The 11,520-nt window shown below is 48.0% G+C and overlaps 1 protein-coding gene across 2 annotated transcripts; it reads right to left on the bottom strand.

Moving 5' to 3' along the window:
* Nucleotides 1-3,099: 3,099 nt before the first annotated feature.
* On the bottom strand, nt 3,100-8,942 carry LOC112893324. 2 transcript variants are annotated; one of them, XM_025960587.1, is made up of 5 exons: nt 8,769-8,942; nt 6,488-8,609; nt 5,323-5,383; nt 5,021-5,244; nt 3,100-3,639 (listed from the first exon to the last, which is right to left on the bottom strand). In XM_025960587.1, the coding sequence occupies exons 2-5, from the start codon at nt 8,527-8,529 to the stop codon at nt 3,585-3,587; spliced, it is 2,382 nt and encodes a 793-aa protein (XP_025816372.1). In that variant the 5' UTR covers nt 8,530-8,609; nt 8,769-8,942; the 3' UTR covers nt 3,100-3,584. The 2 variants fall into 2 exon arrangements, 1 of the variants encoding a protein (XP_025816372.1); XR_003228775.1 differs by lacking the exon at nt 3,100-3,639 and adding an exon at nt 6,094-6,327.
* Nucleotides 8,943-11,520: the final 2,578 nt, after the last annotated feature.

Below are 11,520 nucleotides of genomic sequence, written 5' to 3'. Positions count from 1 at the left end.
TTGCTACTACTGGGATTGCTAAATTTCCTTCTGAGGTGGTAGCAATCAATTGCCGCTTGATTGGCACCTGGATGCCATGGGTATTTTTTCTGCAGGAGCTTTTCAAACTCCTCCTGCGTTGTTGTCTTCCTGCCTCGCGAAGGACGATCCACAGCCGCAACAAGGTCGTGTGGCTTGCGCTTTCGGGATGGACCCGAGTAGTCCCGCTGGCTCTTGTCGGTACGGTTATCACTTATGCGCCTCAGGTTGTTGTCATTGCGCTTCGGGAACCGCTCCCGCATCTTTTCCTCTTGCTCGGACTAGTCGTGCATCATGTCATGTCATGAAGTCCTGCAACAGTTTTTGGTCTGTTCCGCCCAAAGTCTCTGTAGATGCCTGGGTCGGTGATGCCATTGTAGAAGCAGTCGATAATGTCCTCCTCCGAGATGTGTTCCTATTTACATTGAGCAAGGTCATGATGAATACCTGCACGGGTGATCGCCCCCTGAAAGTTTTCTATGAAGACTTTCTTGAGCCGCTCCCAGGAGTCGATCGAATTGTTGCTGAGGCTCTCCAGCCATGTGAGCGGCGCAGGGTCCAAAACCATCGGGAAGTAGACGATCTTGGTGATATTGGAGCCTCCTGCGACTTCTATGGCGGTGGAGTAGCATCGTAGCCATTGCTGAGGAGCTTGTTTGCCATCGTACTTGGTGATCCCAATCGGCTTGAAGCCCGCGGGGTACTTGTAACTGCTGAACCATGCTGTGAACGCAGGAAAGCGATCACTGCAGTCGGTACCTTCTGTATCGGCTACTTCACGCTCTCTGCGTCTGGAATCAATTATGGATCGCGCATCGCGTCCTTCATTGATTCTCTGGCGCAGGTCTTCTAGAGGATTCTGATGATTGGGCTGTCGCGGGTTGCCTCCTGGAGGTGGCTGCTGCCTCCCGCCAGTGGCCTGACTCCCGCGAGCATTGTCGTTGTTATTGCTTCGCTGAGGTCGAGGACGGTCGCCTGCCGTTCGACTGTTAGGCTGGCTGCGGTTTTTGCCCACGTGTTCTTCTCCGATGGCGGACGTCAGGTTTTGTTGATCGAGCTGAATCCATACCCTCTGCACGTAGCGAAGTGCTTGGCGCAGGTTTGGATCATTGTTGCGTTCGAGTATGGCAGTTACCCTGGCGATGTTGGCTACGGGAGTTCTGAAGCCCCGCTCGCTCACGGCGGCGAATTCGGCGTCTAGCTCACAATGCATAGATCGCATGCACTCGTTGACCCTCCTTCGCCGGACTGCGCGGGCTCTGTTCCTGGCCCTTCATGCCTCACGCTCAGTGTCGTTTTCGTCGCCGGCGTTGGCTGTGGCCTCGTCTTCGGATAGCATATAGAGTACGTCGTTGGGTGAGATGCCATCATCCTCGCCCTCCTCCGCCATCAACACTTGACGTGAAATGAGCTCATCGGAGCTCGCTTCGACTAGCTCAGTCGATTCTTCTGCCATGGTGGCTAATGGTTTGCCTTTCTGAAAAGGCAAGGGCTCGAGGTGTGCCACGGGTCGGTCTTCCTCTTCGAGTAGATCGAAGAGTTTCATACCCTTCCAATGCACAAAACGGCCCTCTGGAGTGGAGGTGATCATTAGACTGTTGTCACCAAGACAACTCGCAGCCCCCCGACGTGCGGTGGCTTCGAGTTTTCTGATTTGGAGTAAACAGTCCAAGTCATTTTCCAATACGGAGAGGGACTCGGAATTGTTGGCCTCCTGGTGGCCGAATTGCGTAGACCGAGTCGTGATCGGTTACGCAAGTTCTCAGATTGGAGTGGGTCCGATCCGAGCGTGGTCGTTGCAGCATAGGGTGGAGTCGCGTTGAAAACGGACTCCTCGGTCTTCCTAGCGGAGCCATGGGTTGACAAGTCGTCGAGATTGTTGACGAACTCGTCGAGCTCGCTATGAAAACTCGCTGCAAGAGTTTTGGGCTTCATGACGTCGATGGTGAACCGACGAAAATCGCCCGCGCCGTCTGCGACGCAGACCCACGAGCTGAAAACAACGTCGTGCCTGGAGGGCACGGCACTGGTGAACTTGAACGTTGCCATCGAGTTCGCCGGTGGATCTTCGATGCGCACCCCTATCTGGCGCACCAACTGTTAGTGTTTTACCGCCTACCCACCGAGAGGTATACTCGAGGTGGTAAGTTTTAGGTAGGATGACGCCGAGATCAGGAACTCGAAGGTGCAAGCAACACAAGATTTAGACAGGTTCGGGCCGCGATGTGCGTAATACCCTACATCCTGTTTGGTGGTTTGTATTGTCTTGCGTGTTGATGTTGTGTTTTGAGGGGGTCCCTGCCCGCCCTTATATATCCGGGAGGATAAGGTTACATTAATCCTAGTCCGACACTAGCCTAGGAATCCTATTCGAGTACAACTCGAGTAGCTTCCTTCTGTATCGGCTAGTTCTACTTCGTATGCGAGTAGAGTATAATATAGATAAAGCATAGGACATGTCCTATCCCCTATTCCGGTACGAAGTAGGTTATGTACGCAATTTTGTAGTACCGGGTCTGACACACTCGCTGCATCAGTTGAACCGCATTTTGCCGTGACTTGTCGATGTGCTACTAGGTGAGATTGCTCATCTGCAATGGCCCCGCGACGAAGCCGAGTACTCCTGCAAAAAAATCTCCTCCCTCCAGCAACGCTGGTCGCTTCACTGGAATATAATAACAGCGATCTTAGTGGAGGCACAAGAGGGACAAAGGCTTATCTGGAGAGGTAGCAAGATGGACCCGATTCCGGCTCAATCAGTGCAAGTAACAATAGGCTGTTCCCCACGGCATCCAAACCACGACGTCAATTCTGGTCTGGCACGCACAACGCTTATCACCGGAAACCAGTGTACTTGCATGATTCGTATTGTTGTCGAGTCCACAGGCGAAGGAAACATGGGCTTCTCAGTGAACTGGCCCTACATGTGAAGCAAGCTAATACAATAGGATCCGCTGTACACTTGTGCCTGTGCAGTGTGCAGCTGCGGCCATGGCCGTGTCTGGAAAGCTAGGGTAGGTATCAGAATTGCATCTGTACATTAGCACAAACTGTACAGAATAAGATAGGGGAGTTTCTGGGGAGAGGAATGCCATCACATCGGCAAGAGGAGTCTCAATAATCAAGAGCAAATATATACACATGTTAGGGGAAGCATAGCTCTACCAATATATTACAAGCTGATAATTGCTCATACATCTAAAATACTTCTGCGCCTGTGATGGGGCAATGTACTGACAATGATAACACATAAGGAATAGCATGTACAGGCAGAGCAGTGAAGTTAGAGCCGCCTGATAGACTTAGCTTCCATTAAAGAAATGGAATTAGCAGGAGGGGGATTTTTGGTAGTTAAAATCACTAAACCACTTGATTTCTGCTTCTTGAGCAGCACCATTTTCTGTGCACCAAGGATTTAATTACTACTTGTAGAACTCCAGTCCAACAACTTGGAGAAATCTGAGATTTAATATCATAACCACCAGAAATCACTGATTTCCTCCCATGGTCAGCTTTGAAGAGTGCATTATTAGCAAGCGAAACCAAGACCCTGAGATAAGAGCCATCTATCTAAACTCTTCAGGGACGTGCATGCCAAAACCGCGCTTCAACTTCTCGATCCTATCCAATAGAAAGCAGATAAATGTAAGTGTATGACCATATTGGAAGCAGCCTGACCAAGAAATACATGCATGTGCCAAATGTTAAATAGCTAGAACCAAGGGCCTCAGAAAATTATTGGCGCAAACTGATCTAAGGATATTGGGCTATGGTGTACATATGCTTTTACAAGAAAATAGATATCAAGATATCAGTTTCGAATAACAGGTCACTCTCCATAGTTGGCAAGGCAGATGCCAAGGCACATCTACAGTGGATTCAATCATCACTTGTGGTGCTTGGCTTGGTGATTGTTGGAATAGCCAACAATGATTATTTTGTTTTATGACAGGAAGCCCCACAATGGTTTTGGCAGATATGGTTTAAAAATGGGGGAGAACCCATCTAATGGCTGGCTTTTGGATCAGCAGACCCTTTGCGATCCAACAATTCTAACCTATAAAGAATTCATGTGCTATCTAGAAATAAAACTTGAAAATTAATTCTTTTGGTTGGGGTTGAAGACTTGGTGGACAGGTGAAATGGAGTGTATGTTCTAGGTGAAACGGAGCCTTGAAAAATGGAAGCTTGTGTGCAGGGGAGGGTAAGATTGAAAGCTTATCATAATTCATAAGGAGATCTATCTGGCAGATTTAGGTTAGAGTGCACCGTAGTTTAAGAGGCATTCTAAGTGGAAGTCAATCTCGAGTATGTTGGTTTCGATTAGACTAATAACCAAATCCATGTCCAAATTTGTGAGATTTTCAATCATGTTGAGTCTGTATGACATTCCTGTGCCTCAAGGCCTGGACTCAAACAGGCAAGAAATCAACACTAGCCATTCTAATAAATCATAAAATCATAAAATGTGAGGAAATGGGAATGTTACAAGATCAAAAGGATCATGTTCTAAAAAAAGAGAACACTCATAGCCATGTAAGTTCTGTTGTTTTCTGGGACCCATCAGATGTTTCTTCTCACATGAGCCACTACATCGATTCTTCTGGTAGATGAAATTAAGGACCTTAGAAGCAAGACTGCATGAAGCTCCTAGTTATTCTTTAAAAACATAAAGACGTTTCACGCATATAATAACATGCAACAGGCATCTGTATCATGCCTACTCTGTAGGCCAGAACCTTTAAAGCCTTTCTAAGGCTGTTAGGTTCCTAGGGGGGAGTACGCTTGTCTGTCTACCGTTCTTCTCTTCTGTTGGTTCCCTGAACCAAAGGATACCGTTACTCTTGTTCCATATTAGTGGAAATGGGGCTGGCCTTGTGTCCAAAAAAAATTGCAGCAGGCAAAGAAATGAATGTCGAACAAATGGAGCTATAAATGTTCAACCACAAAAAAATTAACTTTTCCACACTAACACAGAATTAAAACATGTAAAGAAACTTACGTGGGAGCAAGTTTTCCAAGACTACGCAGTTTTTTCCCAGTTGCTTCATCAGTTATATTTCCAGATATCTCAATAGAATATGACTTCCCAGATGTCCGTGGCAGTCCTCTTCCTACAAGCAAATCTAAATCTCTCTGACAAAGTTCTCTGCCATTGACAAAAACACCAGTATCCCCACCAGCACAATTTCTGGCCATCGGATAATTGAATTCTTTAATAAATGGCTGTAAAATAAAATGATGTGAGAACAATATTTTTCTAGAAGCAGTAGAACAGCCATATATAGAAAGAACTCATCTTACAGGGATAATGCCAATGCATTCTCTGCCCATGACACCCCAAAAACCAGCATGGTAGTCATACCTAAATTATGATCAGAAGAGAGATGTCAGCATTCTCTCAAACAAAAGAAATTCCAAAAGCACCAACAGAAGTTAATCATACAACAGCATCTGTCATTAGGGTTCAATAGAACACCCCACACAATAAATAATTAGCTGGAGTAGATAACACATGCTTGAGATTAATATACAACCAATGCGTTTTCATTGTCATTGCCAAAACAATTCTCTAGCCAAGCTACAAATGCAAATTCAACAGTTGCGGGTAGACATCCATTCTGCAGTTAAGCTGAACTGTGTCACAGTTGATCAGGCTAAAGTTAAGAAGCTCGGAACGCTGACAAAATACGATATGTCAACAGCTACTTACATAACTGCACAGAATATATTGAAAATACAACATGATTATTGCAACCGAACTTGATGCTTAGCAAATTAAATTTCAGCTTGGTAAAAAAAGATAATGGGTCAAAGAATAAGGTCCTCACTAGTATAATTACGTTGCAGGAGGTAACGGCTAAGACAACAAGAAGGGTAGACACTGCATCCAAGCAAACATTTGCATGCTTGGTGACAGGAAGCAGTGATATGCTAATGCAACACTTTCTAGGTTCATGGCATAATCCATAGTTAGGGGATAGGGGACCAATATGCAAGTTATACGATGTACTGCATTGAGCTATAGGCATTTAGTGGGGGCATTAGCAACACAAACAGGAATGAAGTTTTCACCAGTAATATGGGCCTCTAGCAAAAAGCAGGAGGGTAAAAAGCCTGCATGTCTACAGCTCAAATACGAAATATGTGTAGAAAGCAACACCAAGATCAAGATCAGGCACATCCACACGAAGGACTTGAAACAAAATATGTGCTGTAAACTTGGGAAACAGTTTCAGAAGGAGCTGCTAGTCTTCTAGAACTAAATGTCCATAATAACTCCTTTCAGATGTCCTTCATCATAATTTTCTGCAAACAAAACAGATTTTCTTCTGGCTAAATAGATGGTGATAGTTTTTGCTTCCCCTAACTAGGAATCCACGTTACTCCAGAATAAAATAAACTAGTACACGCAACACAAACAAAAACAAATATTGCAAAATGTTAGTCTATTATAGCAAACACTTACCAATATGAACCAGGGTCAACAGGACCTGCTTTCTTCTCTGCCTTCTTAAGGGCTCTTTTAGAGATTGGATGACCATTAATTGAAACCTTAGCACTATCCGTCGACTTATTTAATAAAGAAAGGTCCTCGAAACCCTTCTTCAATAAACCAGCAAAAAATGATGAGTCCCCACTCTTACCAGTTGAGGACTGATCTTCATCTAACCCAGCCTCTGATGAACCACGAGAAAACCCAGAATTTGTGCGCCCATTAACTGATGACCCACTCTCTGCTGGGGAATTGGCATCTTCAGTAAACTGCTGCTGCAGTTTCCCATAATCTTCTTCAGTTTTCAGCTCATCATGTCTCTTACTTGTGCTTCCAGCTCCGATGACATCGTCTTTTTTGTTTTCTTCACAGTTGTTGCTAATGTTTTCAGCTCCAAGAACACATTTTTCATCTCCATTGGCCTTCGGCTCACATTTATTATTCGTGTTCTCATCTTCAGGGTTGCTATTACCATCTTTAATGTTGGTACACTCATACTTTTCACTTTCATCTTCAAGACTACTAGTGTCATCTTTTGCCCTATTCTGCTTGTGCGTTTTGCTACCATCTTCAAGGTTGCAACAGTTATCTTCCTTGCTCTTCTGTTCAAAACTGCTGCATGAGCTTTCATCTTCAGTGGCAACTTTATCATCTTCATTGCCATTATGTTTGCTTCTTGTAATAATGCTTTCATCATATTCATGATTAACATCATATTGTCCTTTGCAAGTTAGGTCTGATCTGTAATGCATTCCTTGGTTAACCTCATCATTATCTTTTTCTTGGGTGCACAATGGGTCAACAAGTTTGTCCTCCAAAACTGGAGATCGTGGGGTAACTGGACCATGTACTGGCTCTGCCTCGCAGCCTGCATCTCTTTCACACAATATATCCTTCGGGCTCCCAACTTCCAGAGACATGCTTGGAGAGAAAGAGAGACCCTCAGCTTTTGACTGGATGCTCCTGTTTGACCCATACTCTTTGTCAGTCCTGCCATGACTAGTGGTAGAAGAAAGTGAGTTATCATCAGCAAAATCCATGTCGAATTGCATGCTGCTATGCTCGTTTGAATTGTAGAACGCAAAATTGAAATCTTTGTAGCGCTGATGGGTGGAATCTTGCATCATCTGATCACTTGAGCTCTGCTCCATTTCAGGCACATATAAGGATGATGGTGGTATCAAGGGAATTCCTTTTCCTTCATCACGCTTCAAACTAATTATCTGACAACAAGACCCACATTGAAACCGATTCCTCTTCCTCCCTATGCACTTTTCCATAGGCATCTGCAGTAGCTTATAACATGAACTGCACACAGAGAAAGGTGCAGCACCATCCACTGGACGACAGATAAGTTCTGCCTTCTTCCTGAAGAACTCGGCCCTCCTCTTCGACACCGACCGATGAGAGTAAAGTGATGATGCCACAGATCTTCGATCATAATCGGACGAAACAGATGGTGACCTCTCAAACCGGTAGGATTCATGTTGTCCAGCAAAGTATCTCGCCATCGGGATGTTCTCCTCTTGCGGCACAGGCCTCTGCCCGTGCAGACAGTGCGGACAAGCACACCCATAGTGATGATAGCTCCCAGGCCCTATCCCACCGCTCTCCCACTGCTTCCCAGGGTACTGGCGGTAGTGCCCACTAGACTGTCTCGCATACCTCTCCCCATGTTCAGGGCGCAGCGGGGTGTGTGGGCTGGGCGGTGGCAAGCCGAGCCCATACCGGCCACCATAGCGGGAGCGGTGGTACCCCGGCAGAGGTGGCGGCTCAAGGTGCTCGGGGAGCATGGAGACCGCGCGGCGGCTGACCCTGCGGTGCTCCCGCGGCTGGCCGACGACGTGGCAAGAGCGCGTGATCTGGTCCCTCAGCTCGTCCAGCTTGCGCAGCAGCTCGACGGGGTCCTGCTGCAGCGCGGCCCAGTCCGCGCCGCCCCTCGGGTCGCTGCATTGCGCGCGCTCCTCCACCGCAATCCTCCTCCTGTACTTCAACTCCTTCAGATCACTCCCCATGGCGGGCGCCTCCCCACCGAAGGGAGACTCCTCCCACTTCTAACGCAATCCCACCCGGATCGCCAAGCACTGGCGTCGTCCTGCACGAGCCGCACGAAATTTGTAGCGGGTTAGGGCGGCGGAGGAACAGATCAGAGGGGCAGAGGGCCTCCCCCTCTTCCGTGGGGGAGGTGGGGAATGGAGTAAGATCTGTCGGTTTTGTACGGGGGGAGGGGCGGGGGATGCAGGACGGCGGTTACCTTCCGACGGAGCTCGCCGCGGCGAGGCTACGGCGCGTGGGCGTGGCGGCGCCGGCTGCTCTCCATTAGGGTTTCGCCTCACAGCTCGAGGAGTCCGCCATGAGAGAGAGAGAGAGGAGAAAGGAGGCACGGAGCAGAGGTACTGTCGGGGAGCGGCGGCAGCGTGCGCGTTTGTAACGGGAACGACGAGGGAGCCAAGTGAAAGAAAGCTGCTATATAGCCGCGGGCTCTCCAGGGACCTTTTCGCGATATCCGGATTCCCGCAGGGCCCGCCCCCGTGCGCCGCGGAGTTACGTGGGGATGTGGTCCGCCTTTTGGAACGATCTGGCCGCGCCGCTGACGCGAGGGGTCAAATCCGCGGGCCCACCTGGAGGCGAGAGCCCGGGGTGGGCCACGGGCGCACAGCTGGCGGGAGCCTGGCGCGGCGGCTTCGGTTCCTTCTCCTACTCCTCCCTCTCTCTCTGGAGAGCTACGAGAGGAAAAAATAAAAAATATTTTATTTTTTATAATCAGTGACCCATCGTATGAACATGACATGCAGTGGTCTCTGTTAGCGTGGTACGGCCTTACCAGTTCGGTAACGATTGCGATTTCACCCCATGATTAGCGTAAGTTAGCGTAAACGCTGCGACGGGATCGGGATTAAATAGGGTTTGCCTGGACGAGGGGATACGGGTGCGCACTTGAAAGGGACTCGGGGCCTTGCCCTCCCTGCATGTGGTAGTTGGGCGTTGGATCTTGATCCTTTATATTTGTCCCGACCAGGAGTAACGTGGATATTAATCCCGATTCCAGTAGCTAAGGCCAGAGAGAAGATTTTAGTTCTGATTTGTCGCTCCGTATACTCCTTTTACTCCTGGGTGGAGCCATCCGCCGGGATTAAAGCAGACTGTCATTATTTATCCCGGTGGGTGGCTCCAATCGGAACCAAAAGTAGCGTTTTAGTTCCGGATCGAGCCAGCCGTCGGGATTGAAAACTGCGGACTCTTCTTTTTTCTTTTTTTTTCCACATCCGTGTCTACATCTCTCTCGTGCTCTAGTCTCGATCTCTCCCATCCTCTCCTTTCTACCTTATCCTTCCCCCCCCCTCTCTCTCTCTCCTTCCTCTAGCTGGAGCCGGAGAGATTGAGGGGTGCAGCGTGCAGCGGGCGGCGGAGCCCAGGAGAGGGGCGCGGCCACGCGACTGGGCGGTGGGCTCGGGAATCGGCGGCGGCTCGCGGCGGGAGGCGAATCCGGTGGGAGGGGCACCGCCGACCGAAGCAGCGGGACAAGCTAAGCGCCCGGGCAGCAGGCTCAAGATGCGGCAGCCGCGCCGAGCGGCAAACAACGGAGCCAGAGGGCGAGGGGCACGGCCATTTTGAGCAGCGACGGCATCTCAGGCGCATGGGACCGCAGCGCCCTCAGCAAGCAATGGCCGCTTGGCCCTCGACAAGTTGAGGTCCCATGCGTGTGGTGTGTTTTTTTCCATCAATGATTTAGTTTTCTTATTCTTTTCTCGGTCGTGGGAGGAATTGCATATGGGATCGGATGTTTGTGGTATTGTTGTAGTGTTGTAGATAGTTTGAGTTTGAGTTTCTACGAGAATAGAGAAGCAATTGTATGCTCTTGATGATGAAAATGGCCACACTTAGTATGATTTCTCTTTTTTCGGTTGAATTTTGTGCTGAATGCTCGTCCTGCGGTGGTGCCATGGCGGCGAGGAAGAGTGGACCAGGAAAGGATTTTGGGGGCCATCTGCATGGTGCACGGGCTGCCGGCGAGCGGGGGTGCAGCTCCTGGGCGGCGGCGGGCATGGTGGGAGCAAGCACGGTGAGAGTGGGACGCTTTTTTAAAAAAAAAATATAGTGTTTGGTCCCAGTTGGTTACCGACCGAGACTAAAAATTTCTTTTAGTCCTGATTGTACCGACCGTGACTAAAGATCACGATATTTAGTCCCGGTATAGCGGTCTCGGTTGGGAAATCGGGACTATTTCAGGTTCCCAACTGGGACTATTATGTCATTCTGTACTAGTGCGGAGGAGGTATAATAGCGCCCTCGCAGCAGATTTGTGTACTAAGCGACTGCACGTGGATTCTCTCTCGGAAATCGGACGCTCTGTTTGAATAGTTGATCTTCGATATTGCAGCTATTATTTCCGCATGTTTCATGGTGAATGTTGCGGCGAGAAATTTTCATATCCGAGAGTCAAACGACTTAATTAGTTTTTTTTATATTTTTCAATGTTGCACCTACATATTTTTGATATAGCAGATGTCTTATTTCAATATTGCAACGGAGCATCCGACGGAAAAATTCCCATGGGACGTCCCGGCGCTAGCAAGCCTGCTCTCTCTTTGTTTAGGGCATTTATACAGTGGATTCTTAGCTGTACGTATGATGCCGTGTACCGGAGAAATGGTATGCGCTAGGCCCAGGCACCCATGTTCAGGAAAACAAAACGATGCTAATAAAGACAACCGAATCGGAGTCAGATTCCAACGCCCTTGTCCACCGTTTAGTTAAATTGCCCTTGTCAATGAAAAATTACTCGAAATTGATCCGGTAAAAATATACTCTCTCCGTTAAAAAAAACTGTTGTTATGGTCTTTTGTTTAGCTTATAGTAAGATTTATCTAAATAAAGTAATGCCATGTAACAAAAAATTATAGAAAAACGCATAGAGCCAATCAAATACTTAGCGGATTCTACTTTTCTAGTTCCAATGCATATGCATTTATTGAGGATTTAGAAAACTAAATAAACAACATAAT

The sequence above is a fragment of the Panicum hallii genome, chromosome 5 (assembly GCF_002211085.1).
Source record: "Panicum hallii strain FIL2 chromosome 5, PHallii_v3.1, whole genome shotgun sequence".
Taxonomy (NCBI): Eukaryota; Viridiplantae; Streptophyta; class Magnoliopsida; order Poales; family Poaceae; genus Panicum; species Panicum hallii.
The sequence above is the reverse complement of the archived record's forward strand: the minus strand, read 5'-3'. Positions and strand labels throughout refer to the sequence as shown.

What these genes read in the sequence shown, in the direction of transcription:
- LOC112893324 (XM_025960587.1), bottom strand. Translation starts at nt 8,529, where the DNA reads ATGGGGAGTGATCTGAAGGAGTTGAAGTACAGGAGGAGGATTGCGGTG. An exon ending in GTTGACCCTGGTTCATATTG is followed by an intron (nt 5,384 to 6,487) that starts GTAAGTGTTTGC and finishes ATCATAATTTAG; the next exon opens with GTATGACTACCATGCTGGTT. An exon ending in AATGCATTGGCATTATCCCT is followed by an intron (nt 5,245 to 5,322) that starts GTAAGATGAGTT and finishes TTTATTTTACAG; the next exon opens with CCATTTATTAAAGAATTCAA.